This window comes from Boleophthalmus pectinirostris, unplaced genomic scaffold (genome assembly GCF_026225935.1).
Source record: "Boleophthalmus pectinirostris isolate CB_2022bp ecotype Guang Dong unplaced genomic scaffold, ASM2622593v1 HiC_scaffold_2825, whole genome shotgun sequence".
Taxonomy (NCBI): Eukaryota; Metazoa; Chordata; class Actinopteri; order Gobiiformes; family Gobiidae; genus Boleophthalmus; species Boleophthalmus pectinirostris.
The window spans coordinates 424,298-435,775 of NW_026571290.1; the positions used below are offsets into that span (position 1 = coordinate 424,298).

The window sequence follows — 11,478 nt, forward strand, 5'->3', positions numbered from 1 at the left end:
TGGACAAACTCCCATGAACCTCGAGCGCCCGATGGAGAGTGTAGAGCTGGTCCAGTGTTCCACGGCCAGGAGACTTTCAGATGGTACTTCACTGGCGTCAGGGTTGCCTTGTGTTCATTTGGGCCATGATCTTATCTTTCAGGTCTCAGCGATACTTACTGGGGCTTCGTACCCAGTCTCCAGTTGGGGAATTGGTGTTAACTCCCTTCTGACCTGGCGTCCTGACTGCTCTTTGCCGTAGAATTTGTGTTGTACTTCATAATAATTATTTCTCCCACATTTTGTTCATGTGACCCCTCTGACTCAGGTTACTGTAGTAGTAAATCCAACAGAGCCTTCTTCTCGCATCTCGCCTCATTTATATAAGAACATTTTAAAAAATGTGTTTCTCACCTTCACGGTGGTTGGTCTCTCACCCTCATTCAGCTCGGGTCGTCTACCAGAGGCCTGGGAGCTTGAGAGTTCTTCAGTATCTTTGCTGTTCCCAGTGCTGCACTTTTCTGGACTGAGATGTTCCATTGTTTTTCCCTGGTATCTGTTGAAGCCTCTTCCAGTTTGGGGGTTACAGCCCCGAGTGTCCGATCACCACAGGCTCCACTGATGCCTTCACTTTCCAGACTCTCTCCAGCTCCTCCTTGAGCCCTGGTATTTCTCTAGTTTCTCGTGTTCCTTTTTCCTGATATTTCCATCTCTTGGTGTTGTGATGTTCACCACCACGGCTCTGCTCTGTTTCTTCTCCACCTCCACTATGTCTGGTTGGTCCATCTCCATCCTGTCAGTCTGTATCTGAAGTCCCACAGGATCTTGGCTCAGTTGTTCTCCACAACCTTTGGAGGTGTTTCCCACCTTGATCCTGGGGTCTCCAGCCTGTACTCTGCACAGATGTTTCTGTACACTATGCCCGCCACTTGGTTCTGTGGCTCCATGTTTGTTTCCCTGCAGCATCTGACACCTGCAGTTCTGTGCTGGACTGTCTCAGGAGCCTCTTTGCACAGTCTACACCGTGGGTCTGGTCTGGTGTGGTAGATCTGGGCCTCTATTGCTCGAGTGCCCAGGTCCTGTTCCTGAGTCACTTTCCTTGTTGCCTCTTCGAGGAGCCATTTGCTTGTGGGACACCAAGGTACTTGTAACTGTCCTCACCATCTGCTATTGTTCCCTCTGGGAGTGAGACCCCCTCTGTGTGTTCTACCTTCCCTTCTCTTCTCAAGCCCGTATGACATCCCAGTGTCTGTGCTGTAGATCCTTGTGGTGTGGATCAGTGAGTCGATGTCTCGTTCTTCGTGTACAGCTGATGTCGTCCATGTAGAGGAGGCGACTGATGGTGGCCCCGTTTCTGAGTCAGTATCTATAGCCAGTGCGGTCGATGATTTGGCTGAGGGGGTTCAGATGCAGAACAGTAGTGGGGACAGTGAGTCTCCTTGGTATATGCCACATTTGATGGACACTTGTGCAAGTTGCTTGCCATTGGCTTCAAGGGTGGTTTACCACTAGCGTACATTAAGCTGTACGCTAAGAGTGAGTGAGACATCGACTCACTGATCCACACCACAAGGATCTACAGTACAGACATTGGGATGTCATTCAGGCTTGAGAAATGTAGCAGGATGGTGACAAAGAGAGGGAAGGTCGTCCACACAGAGGGGGTGTCACTCCCAGAGGGAACAATAGCAGACGTTGAGGACAGTTACAAGTACCTTGGTGTCCCACAAGCAAATGGCTCCTCGAAGAGGCAACAAAGAAAGTGACTACGGCCAAATACCTGCAAAGAGTGAGACAAGTCCTAAGAAGCAGCTCAATGGAAGAACAAGGTGCAGGCAATAAACAGCTACGTCCTGTCAGTGATCAGATCCTGCAGGAATTGTAAGATGGCAAAATGAGGAGATACAGACCACAGATGTTCAGACACGAAAGCTCCTGACCATGTGGAGGGTTCATCCCAAATCCAGCTCCCTGAGACTGTACGCAGGCCGGAAGGAAGGAGGCCGAGGACTAGTGAGTGTGGAAACCACTGTCCAGGATGAAACAACCAAGCTCCTTGAGAACATCAAGACAAGGCCCCAACAGATGAGGAGCTCAGAGAAGGTCTCAGACAGTGGGGTCCAGAGGAAGAGGAGCTGGAGGGACCATCATGGCAGGACAAACCCCTACATGAACCACCGGAACAGAACTGAAGTGGCTGATATCAAGAAATCCTACCAATGTCTTGAGAGGGTCTGAAGGACACACAGAGGCACTGATCCTGGAGCTCAGGAGCAGGACCTGGGCACTTGAGCAATAGAGGCCCAGATCTACCACACCAGACCAGACCCACGGTGTAGACTGTGCAAAGAGGCTCCTGAGACAGTCCAGCACAGAACTGCAGGTGTCAGATGCTGCAGGGAAACAAACATGGAGCCACAGAACCAAGTGGTGGGCAGAGTGTACAGAAACATCTGTGCAGAGTACAGGCTGGAGACCCCAGGATCAAGGTGGGAAACACCTCCAAAGGTTGTGGAGAACGACCGAGCCAAGATCCTGTGGGACTTCAGATACAGACTGACAGGATGGAGATGGACCAACCAGACATAGTGGTGGTGGAGAAGAAACAGAGCAGAGCCGTGGTGGTGGAACATCACAACACCAAGAGATGGAAATATCAGGAAAAAGGAACACGAGAAACTAGAGAAATACCAGGGGCTCAAGGAGGAGCTGGAGAAGGTCTGGAAAGTGAAGGCATCAGTGGAGCCTGTGGTGATCGGACACTCGGGGCTGTAACCCCCAAACTGGAAGAAACTACAACAGATACCAGGAAAAACAACGGAACATCTCAGTCCAGAAAAGTGCAGCACTGGGAACAGCAAAGATACTGAAGAACTCTCAAGCTGTATATATAGATATAGATATATAGTATATCTGGGCATCTGGGCGATCAGCTCATTCTTAACCTTCTTGAGCGATGCACATATTGCATGTCAATTTTCTGGCAGCGTTCCACATAATAATTTGTGAATAATTGTGCACATTTACTGAGTTAAGTTAAGCCTAACTAAACGAGCCTTCCTCTGTTTCAGGCATGACGCTGTGGGACCATGAGAAGCTGCAGCAGGACATGATGGAGACACTGAAGCCCAACAGTGAGTTTGAGATGGTGGCCTCAGAGTCCATCTCAGACAAGTCCTCCTCTCTGGGCGTCGAAGCAGCGCTGAAGGCTAGTTTCTTTTGTGGCCTCGTCACTGTCGACGGCTCTGCCAAATACCTGAAGGACACGAAGACCTCCAAACAGCAGGCGAGAGTCACTCTGCAGTACAAAAGCACCACACGCTTCAGACAGCTGACCATGAACCAACTCGGGAGAGGAAACATCAAGCACCCGTACGTCTTTGAAAAGGGCCTGGCCACACACGTGGTCACCGCCATCCTCTACGGCGCTCAGGCCTTCTTCGTGTTCGACCGAGAAGTGTCAGACTCTGAGAACCTACAGGACATCCAGGGAAACCTCCAGGTGATGATCAAGAAGATCCCCTGCATCTCCATCGAGGGGGAAGGAGCTCTGAAGATGGAAGACAAGGACAGAGAAAAGGTCCAAATGTTCTCCTGCAAATTCTACGGAGACTTCAACCTGAGTCAGAATCCGGTGACATTTGAAGATGCGGTGAAAGTTTATCAGGAGCTGCCCACACTGCTGGGCCCGGACGGAGAGAAGGCAGTGCCAGTGAAAGTGTGGCTGCTGCCACTTGCCACGCTGGACTCTGCAGCGGCTCGCCTGGTGCGGCAGGTCAGTGTGGGACTGGTGTTTGAGGTGGAGAGAACATTGGAGCACCTGGTAGAGCTGGATATGAAGTGCCGTGATGTTTTAAAGAGCGCAGTCTTACAGCAGTTTCCTCAGATAGCCACAAAAATCAGAACCTTCAAGGGCCTNCTGAATTAAGTTAACCCTAACTAAAAGAGCCTTCCTCTGTTTCAGGCATGACGCTGTGGGACCATGAGAAGCTGCAGCAGGACATGATGGAGACACTGAAGCCCAACAGTGAGTTTGAGATGGTGGCCTCAGAGTCCATCTCAGACAAGTCCTTGTCTCTGGGCATCGATGAGGCACTGAAGGCTAGTTTCTTTTGTGGCCTTGTCACAGTCGACGGCTCCGCCAAATACCTGAAGGATACAAAGACCTCCAAACAGCAGGCGAGAGTCACTCTGCAGTACAAAAGCACCACATGCTTCAGACAGCTGACCATGAACCAACTCGGGAGAGGAAACATCAAGCACCCGTACGTCTTTGAAAAAGGCCTGGCCACACACGTGGTCACCGCCATCCTCTACGGCGCTCAGGCCTTCTTCGTGTTTGACCAAGAAGTGTCAGACTCTGAGAACCTACAGGACATCCAGGAAAACCTCCAGGTGATGATTAAGAAGATTCCCTCCATCTCCATCGAGGGGGAAGGAGCTCTGAATATGGAGGACAAGGACAGAGAAAAGGTCCAAAAGTTCTCATGCAAATTCTATGGAGACTTCAGCCTGAGTCAGAATCCAGTGACATTTGAAGACGCGGTGAAAGTTTATCAGGAGCTGCCCACACTGCTGGGCCCGGACGGAGAGAAGGCGGTGCCAGTTAAAGTGTGGCTGCTGCCACTTGCCACGCTGGACTCTGCAGCGGCTCGACTTGTGAGGCAGGTCAGTGTGGGACTGGTGCTTGAGGTGGAGAGAACTTTGGAGCACCTGGCAGAGCTGGATATGAGGTGCCGTGATGTTTTAAAGAGTGCAGTCTTACAGCAGTTTCCTCAGATAGCCACAAAAATCAGAACCTTCAAGAGCCTGTGCTCAGAGTTTAAGCTGGGACTGCAGAATGTTCTGGCTCAGAAGCTGCCCTTGATCCGTGAAGGAGGAGAGGAGGAGGCGGAGCTCGCAGAGATCCTCAGGAAAAGAGCTGCGTCTCCGTTCAATCGTGAATGTCTGGACCAGTGGGTGAGCTGCAAAGTCAAAGAGGCTCATCTCATCAAATCCTTCTGTAGCCTGATGAAGAACACAGAGGTCCTCTCCTCTCAGAGTGACCTGGATGTCATTTCTATTAATGTGAAGAACGCCGTGTGCTTCGTCTTTACATCTCTGGATGCTGAGGAGTCCTATCTCTCTGCCTTAAGTCAATACTTAAAGGGCTCAGACCTGCCCCGCCCGCGGCCCAGAGACCTGGAGGCGGAGCAGTGGTACAGCCATAAAGAGGTCAGAGAAGCCATGAGGACCAAGGCCAAGCTCTTCGGAGACTTCGCTGAGGCCAACAGAGACGACCAGGATGTGAAGTTCTTTGCAGTGGCTTTAACAGATGAGAAGCATAAAGGCTCAACCATCCACCTTTACGAAGACGGATTTGAAGCCAGTGATAACTTTGAGCCCCCGTCGAAGCCCGAGAACCTCAGTGTGGACAGTGTAACCCACAACAGTGTGACTCTGCGCTTCAGCGCCCCCTCATGGGGAGCACAGGCGGTGACGGGCTACAGGCTCGAGTACAGCGATGGTGGAAAACAGCAGCAGTCTGAGACAGGGTCAGTGAGTACAGACGCAGACAAAGGGTCAGTGAGTGCAGATGCAGACCCAGGGTCAGTGAGCACAGACACTGACACAGGGTCAGTGAGCACAGACACAGACACAGGGTCAGTGAGCACAGATGGAAGGTCATTGAAAGCAGACCCAACATCAGTGAGCACAGACGCAAGCGCAGGGTCAGTTAGCACAGACGGAGGCATAGAATCAGTAAGCGTAGACGCAGACCCAGGGTCAGTGAGCACTGATGCAGACGCAGGGTCAGTGAGCATAAATGCAGACCCAGGGTCAGTGAGCACAGATGAAGACCCAGGGTCAGTGAGCACAGACGCAGACAAAAGGTCAGTGAGTGCAGACGCAGACCCAGGGTCAGTGAGGACAGATGCAGACGCAGGGTCAGTGAGCACAGACGCAGACAAAGGGTCAGTGAGTGCAGACGCAGACCCAGGGTCAGTGAGGACAGATGCAGACGCAGGGTCAGTGAGCACAGACGCAGACAAAGGGTCAGTGAGTGCAGACGCAGACCCAGGGTCAGTGAGCACAGACGCAGACAAAGGGTCAGTGAGTGCAGATGCAGACCCAGGGTCAGTGAGCACAGACACAGACACAGGGTCAGTGAGCACAGACGGAAGGTCATTGAAAGCAGACCCAACATCAGTGAGCACAGACGCAAGCGCAGGGTCAGTTAGCACAGACGGAGGCATAGAATCAGTAAGCGTAGACGCAGACCCAGGGTCAGTGAGCACTGATGCAGACGCAGGGTCAGTGAGCATAAATGCAGACCCAGGGTCAGTGAGCACAGATGAAGACCCAGGGTCAGTGAGCACAGACGCAGACAAAGGGTCAGTGAGTGCAGACGCAGACCCAGGGTCAGTGAGCACAGATGAAGACCCAGGGTCAGTGAGCACAGACGCAGACAAAGGGTCAGTGAGTGCAGACGCAGACCCAGGGTCAGTGAGCACAGATGAAGACCCAGGGTCAGTGAGCACAGACGCAGACAAAGGGTCAGTGAGTGCAGACGCAGACCCAGGGTCAGTGAGGACAGATGCAGACGCAGGGTCAGTGAGCACAGATGAAGACCCAGGGTCAGTGAGCACAGACGCAGAGTCAGTGAGCACAGACGCAGACGCAGGGTCAGTGAGCACAGATGCAGACCCAGGGTCAGTGAGCACAGACACTGACACAGGGTCAGTGAGCACAGACGGAAGGTCATTGAAAGCAGACCCAACATCAGTGAGCACAGACGCAAGCGCAGGGTCAGTGAGTGCAGATGCAGACGCAGGGACAGTGAGCACAGACGCAGACAAAGGGTCAGTGAGTGCAGACGCAGACGCAGGGACAGTGAGCACAGATGCAGACGCAGGGACAGTGAGCACAGACGCAGACAAAGGGTCAGTGAGTGCAGACGCAGACGCAGGGACAGTGAGCACAGATGCAGACGCAGGGACAGTGAGCACAGACGCAGACAAAGGGTCAGTGAGTGCAGACGCAGACGCAGGGACAGTGAGCACAGATGCAGACGCAGGGTCAGTGAGCACAGACGCAGACAAAGGGTCAGTGAGTGCAGACGCAGACCCAGGGTCAGTGAGCACAGACGCAGACAAAGGGTCAGTGAGTGCAGACGCAGACCCAGGGTCAGTGAGCACAGACGCAGACAAAGGGTCAGTGAGTGCAGACACAGACCCAGGGTCAGTGAGTGCAGACGCAGACCCAGGGTCAGTGAGGACAGATGCAGACGCAGGGACAGTGAGCACAGACGCAGACGCAGAGTCAGTGAGCACAGACGCAGATGCAGGGTCAGTGAGCACAGACGCAGACCCAGGGTCAGTGAGCACAGACGCAGACCCAGAGTCAGTGAGCACAGACAGAGGCATAGAGTCAGTGAGCGCAGACAAACACCCAGGGTCAGTGAGCGTAGACGCAGACAAAAAGTCAGTGTGCGCAGACACAGACAAAGAATCAGTGTGTGCTGACCCAGGGTCAGTGAGCACAGATGCAGATGCAGGGTCAGTGAGCATAAATGCAGGGTCAGTAAGCGCTGACCCAGGGTCAGTGAGCACAGACAGAGGCATAGAGTCAGTGAGCACAGATGCAGACCCAGGGTCAGTGAGCACAGACGCAGACAAAGGGTCAGTGAGTGCAGACGCAGACCCAGGGTCAGTGAGCACAGACGCAGACAAAGGGTCAGTGAGTGCAGACGCAGACCCAGGGTCAGTGAGGACAGATGAAGACCCAGGGTCAATGAGCACAGACGCAGACAAAGGGTCAGTGAGTGCAGACGCAGACCCAGGGTCAGTGAGGACAGATGCAGACCCAGGGTCAATGAGCACAGACGCAGACAAAAAGCCACTGTGTGCTGACCCAGAGTCAGTGAGCACAGACAGAGGCATAGAGTCAGTGAGCGCAGATGCAGACCCAGGGTCAGTGAGCACAGACACAGATGCAGGGTCAGTGAGCATAAATGCAGGGTCAGTAAGCGCTGACCCAGAGTCAGTGAGCACAGACAGAGGCATAGAGTCAGTGAGCGCAGACAAACACCCAGGGTCAGTGAGCGTAGACGCAGACAAAAAGTCAGTGTGCGCAGACACAGACAAAGAATCAGTGTGTGCTGACCCAGGGTCAGTGAGCACAGATGAAGACCCAGGGTCAGTGAGCACAGATGCAGATGCAGGATCAGTGAGCATAAATGCAGGGTCAGTAAGCGCTGACCCAGGGTCAGTGAGCACAGACAGAGGCATAGAGTCAGTGAGCGCAGATGCAGACACAGCGTCAGTGAGCGCAGACGCAGACAAAGGTTCAGTGTGTGCTGACCCAGGATCAGTGAGCACAGATGGAGATGCAGGGTCAGTGAGCACAGTCACAGTGCGCTGCCTCAGCGCAGACACAGGGTCAGTCACAGTGAGCGGCCTCAGCGCAGACATAGAATACAGTTTTAGAGTGACACCTGTCACTACAGTGGGGCTGGGACCTGCAGCTGAACTCAAATGGAAAACGACTTCTGAACCCCAGGGCCCCAGGCGCCTCACTGAGGAACTGAGGAAAATCTGTGAGATCATCGAGACCAGAGGATCACTGCAGATCCTGAAGGTTCCACTGAAGAAAGATAAACTAGACATCCCAGGCTGCGCACGGTTCATCTACGGCACAGACTTCCCCGGGAAGAGAAACTGCACCATAATGGTGATGGGCGCCACAGGAGCCGGCAAGTCCACCCTGATCAACGGCATGATCAACTACATCCTGGGCGTGCAGTGGACTGACCCCTACAGGTTCAAACTGGTGGTGGAGGAGACGAGATCTCAGGTCCATAGTCAGACGTCTGGGGTAACAGTTTATAAAATCAACTTTGACCACCGCTTCATGATCGACTATTCTCTGACCATCATCGACACGCCGGGGTTTGGAGACACTCGAGGCATCAAAAGAGACCAACAGATCACAGAGCAGATCCAGAACCTTTTCTCCAACAACTTTGGAGTGACCGACATTCACACCGTGTGCTTCGTAGCTCAGTCCGCTCTCGCTCGCCTCAGTGCCACTCAGCGCTACGTGTTCGACTCTGTCCTGTCCATTTTTGGTAACGACGTGGCAGAGAACTTCCGGGTTCTGGTGACTTTCGCAGACGGACAGCTGCCCCCAGTTCTAGAAGCCATCACAGCAGCAGGAGTCCCGTGCCCCAAAGACAAAGATGGAAAACCTGCACACTACAAATTCAACAACTCGGCGCTGTTTGCAGAGAACCAGAGTTCTGGGATGGGGTTCGATGAAATGTTCTGGAACATGGGGAAGGAAAGCATGAGGAGCTTCTTTAACGCTCTGGACAAAACTGAGCCGAAGAGCCTGACTCTGACCAAAGAGGTGCTGAGAGAGAGAAAGCAGCTGGAGCAGGCTCTGGAAGATCTTCAGAGGCAAATCAAAGAGGGTTTAGCCAAACAAGACGAGATCAAACAGACCGAGGAGCAGCTGAAGAAGCACGAGGCCGAGATTGAGAGGAACAAGGACTTCACAGTCACTATCACAGTCGTGAAACCTGATCAAAAAGACATCTCAGAATCAGGGGATTACATCACCAACTGCCAGAAGTGCCATCACACGTGCCATTACCCGTGTGGCATCGCTGACGACAGCAGGAAGAAATACTGTGCTGCCATGGATCCTAATGGATACTGCAAGAAGTGCCCAGGAAAATGCATCTGGAGTGAACACAACAACCCGAAGTACAGATGGAATTACAGAGAAGTCACTGAGGTGATAACTGTAGAGGAGCTTAAGGAAAAGTACCTGAAAGGAAAAGAGGACAAGAAATCAGTGGAGGGTTTGATGTTAAAACTGAAACAGGAGTATGAGATGATCAAGAACAATGTAAGAGACAGGGTCCAGGAAGCCACCAGGTACATTAACCACCTGGATGTCATCGCGCTGAAGCCCGACCCTCTGTCTGCTCCAGACTACATCCACCTGCTCATCGAGTCTGAGAAGAAGCAGCGTGAGGCTGGATGGGAGGGGAGGGTGAAGGCCCTGGAGGAGGAGAAGGAAAAGGCCAAACTGCGCTCACAAGTCACCACCGGAGGAGAGTTACTGTCCAATAACTGAAGTAAGTCTGAATAAAATCTATTTAACCAAATATAAAGCAGAGAGACACTGCAGGTGCAGCTCCAGAACCACTAACCCTAGAAATAAATACAGATTTTTACCTATTTTTAGATTTTAAACTTTTTCTCTCCTCAAAATCTCTCAGTTGTCTGAAAAACAGACAAGGCAAGTTTATTTGTGCAGCACAAACTAATTCAAAGTTCTTCACAGAAAAAGAAATACATTAAAATCACAAAACAAACCAATGAAAACATAAATAATCATCATAAAATTCAAAAGAGAGACAGAGACATTCAATGAGAGAGAAGAAGAGTGCAGAATGAAAAATGAAAACCTTTCAGTCTGACGCAGCTGAACAGAACTGAGCCTGGAGTCACTGAAGAATGAACCACTGGATGTGAAAATCTGTTTTATGTTGTATTTGATGAAATCTGTTTTTCTCTGTTTCAGCCCTGGACACTCAGAGGAACATTCACCTTCACTCTCCTTCACTCACCTTCACTCACCTTCACTCTCCTTCACTCTCCTTCACTCTCCTTCACTCTCCTTCACTCTCCTTCACTCTCCTTCACTCTCCTTCACTCTCCTTCACTCTCCTTCACTCGGCTTTTGGAGACTTCATCTTTCAAATTAAAGCTTTAATATGGAGCAGGGCACGATTCAGTTTCTGTTTTTCCTACTGAGAAATTTAATTGAAATGTCCCATAATCAAGAGAAATGTCATGTTTGTGAATTTTGTTTTCACTGTAGCTAATGGTGATGGTGATGCTTTTCAAATATGCATCTTTCGGGTTGATATTTAGGAAATTAAATAATGTGATGATTTACTGAAATTCTTTAAAAATGCAGCCGATGAAACAGGCTCCAAACTAAGACATGAGAATATGATTAAACTGGAAGAGATTTCTGTTAATAAATTCAAAATGATAAAAAATGAAGCTCAGAGTTTTTATTCCACTGACAAAATACTGTTGTTCTTGAAGTATTACAGTACTGTTGTTCTTGAAGTATTACAGTACTGTTGTTCTTGAAGTATTACAGTACTGTTGTTCTTGAAGTATTACAGTACTGTTGTTCTTGAAGTATTACAGTACAGTTGTTCTTGAAGTATTACAGTACAGTTGTTCTTGAAGTATTACAGTACAGTACAGTTGTTCTTGAAGTATTACAGTACTGTTGTTCTTGAAGTATTACAGTACTGTTGTTCTTGAAGTATTACAGTACTGTTGTTCTTGAAGTATTACAGTACTGTTGTTCTTGAAGTATTACAGTACTGTTATAGCTCTGGCGTGAGGATCTGAATCACAGACTGATGTTAATTATATTATTATTAAATAATTCCAAATGGTCTGTCCACTTCCTTTCAGAGATTTT

The 11,478-nt window shown here is 50.6% G+C and overlaps 2 protein-coding genes across 2 annotated transcripts in view; both read left to right on the top strand.

The window, feature by feature from the left end:
• The window catches only part of LOC110155099 (neoverrucotoxin subunit beta-like), an 8,690-nt gene extending 4,783 nt beyond the window's left edge, over nucleotides 1–3,907 (top strand). Inside the window, exon 3 of the mRNA XM_055159866.1 lies at nucleotides 3,051–3,907. Within this exon, the coding sequence (XP_055015841.1) occupies nucleotides 3,051–3,907 (857 nt within the window). The remainder of the gene's footprint in view (nucleotides 1–3,050) is intronic.
• Nucleotides 3,908–3,945: 38 nt separating this feature from the next.
• LOC129410895 (uncharacterized) lies at nucleotides 3,946–11,042 on the top strand. The gene is made up of 2 exons (XM_055159867.1): nucleotides 3,946–10,105; nucleotides 10,555–11,042. Exon 1 carries the CDS (start codon nucleotides 3,946–3,948, stop codon nucleotides 10,102–10,104), a length of 6,159 nt encoding a protein of 2,052 aa, XP_055015842.1. The 3' UTR covers nucleotide 10,105; nucleotides 10,555–11,042.
• Nucleotides 11,043–11,478: the final 436 nt, after the last annotated feature.

Coding starts and splice junctions, on each gene's coding strand:
- LOC129410895 (XM_055159867.1), top strand. CDS start 3,946: ATGACGCTGTGGGACCATGAGAAGCTGCAGCAGGACATGATGGAGACA.